The sequence below is a fragment of the Quercus robur genome, chromosome 4 (genome assembly GCF_932294415.1).
Source record: "Quercus robur chromosome 4, dhQueRobu3.1, whole genome shotgun sequence".
NCBI lineage: Eukaryota > Viridiplantae > Streptophyta > Magnoliopsida > Fagales > Fagaceae > Quercus > Quercus robur.
This window is the reverse complement of record NC_065537.1, coordinates 81,980,581-81,982,182: the sequence shown is the minus strand read 5'-3', so window position 1 is coordinate 81,982,182 and position 1,602 is coordinate 81,980,581. Positions and strand designations below refer to the sequence as shown.

Below are 1,602 nucleotides of genomic sequence, written 5' to 3'. Positions count from 1 at the left end.
ACAAACAAGTTTACAAGTTAAAGTTTCGGATGCTCAATATGAGTATTTTACACATGTAGATCATGATGATGTTCATGCCGATGATGATGATGATGATGAGGATGAGGATGAGGATGATGACGAGGATGAGGATGATGATGATGATGATGATGATGATGATGATGATGACGACTATGTTGATGAGAGTATTGCCATTGACGGTGAAGATTTTGTCGATAGAGATGAGATTGAAGACAGGATTGAACAAGGGGACTTTAGGGACTTTGAGAGGGACATTGATGATGATGAGACATTGGACGGTAGTGAACCTAATGCAGACAATGTTCTTAGTGTCCGAAACATTACGGACACAATCCCTACCTACTCACCACCTGCCTTGTCATTTTCTAAAAATACTTGAGAAAATATGGTTGATCCTTCACATATTGAGACACCATTTATGTCTACTTGGAGAGAGGGGATGAATTTGTGCAAAGGCTTGACTTTTGCCAATAAAGTGGAGGTATAGCGCGTATTAACAAAGTGTGCCCTCAAGGAAAACAAACACTTTATGATCAGTAGGTCAACCACGACAAAACTTTGTGCGAAATGCATGGATGAGTCATGCAAGTGGTATGTCTGCGCAGTCATGAAGCCCAAGTTCCACAGACTATGGATGGTCACCATGTACAAGGGTCCTCACACGTGTATACGGATTAGGGTGCGAAATGATGGTAGAATGATGAGTTGTAATTTTATTGTAGGTGACATCCTTGAGAAGTTATGTGAGGATCACACTACCCCAATTAAGCATCTCAGATCTATGATAGAGTCGAAATATGAGGGTCATAAGCCTTCTTACTACAATGTATGGGATGCGAAACAAAAGGCGATTGGGAAGATGTTTGGGAATTGGGAAGAGTCTTACCAAAGGTTGTAAAAGTTGCTAATGGCATATATTGATCAGGATTCGACTACCAGGTGTTCTATCGTATCACATCCACCGGTGAAGATGACATAATATTTTTGAATTATGTGTTTTGGTCTTTCAGTCCAAGTATTAATGGATTCAAATATTGCAAGCCGGTTATCAGTATTGATAGGACCCATCTGTATGGTAAATATCAGGGAAAGTTGTTGGTTGCAATGGCAACCGACGCTAACAACAAGGTACTCCCTCTCGCCTTTGCTATTGTGGATTTTGAGTCAAGGTCCAGTTGGAGGTGGTTTTTACAATGCCTCAGAGATGCGATTGGCCATGTGATACCTAACGAAGGCATTTGCATAATTCCTGACCGACATCTCGGTATCAAAAATGCCATTACAAACTGGCGTAGAAGGGATGATGGAAGACCACGGGTATTTCATAGATATTGCTTTCGACATATTGCTAGCAACTTCAACACACATTTTCAGAACTCGACTCTAAAGTCAACGACATTGAAAGTGGGATATGCTACTCAGGTAGTTAAATTTGATACCATAATGGAGACCATTAAGCAAGTGGAAATTAAGGCCATTAGAAATAAGAAGAAGGTGACGGGGAAGGATAGCAAGGAAAAGAATGAAGATTATCTTCCATGCACATACCTAATGAGGGAGTCTGTGGATATGTGGACCTAG

The 1,602-nt window shown here is 40.7% G+C and overlaps 1 protein-coding gene across 1 annotated transcript; it reads left to right on the top strand.

Moving 5' to 3' along the window:
• The first annotated feature begins 592 nt into the window (after positions 1–592).
• Positions 593–1,602, top strand: LOC126722757 (uncharacterized). The gene is made up of 2 exons (XM_050425908.1): positions 593–912; positions 1,032–1,602. The coding sequence occupies exons 1-2, from the start codon at positions 593–595 to the stop codon at positions 1,600–1,602; spliced, it is 891 nt and encodes a 296-aa protein (XP_050281865.1).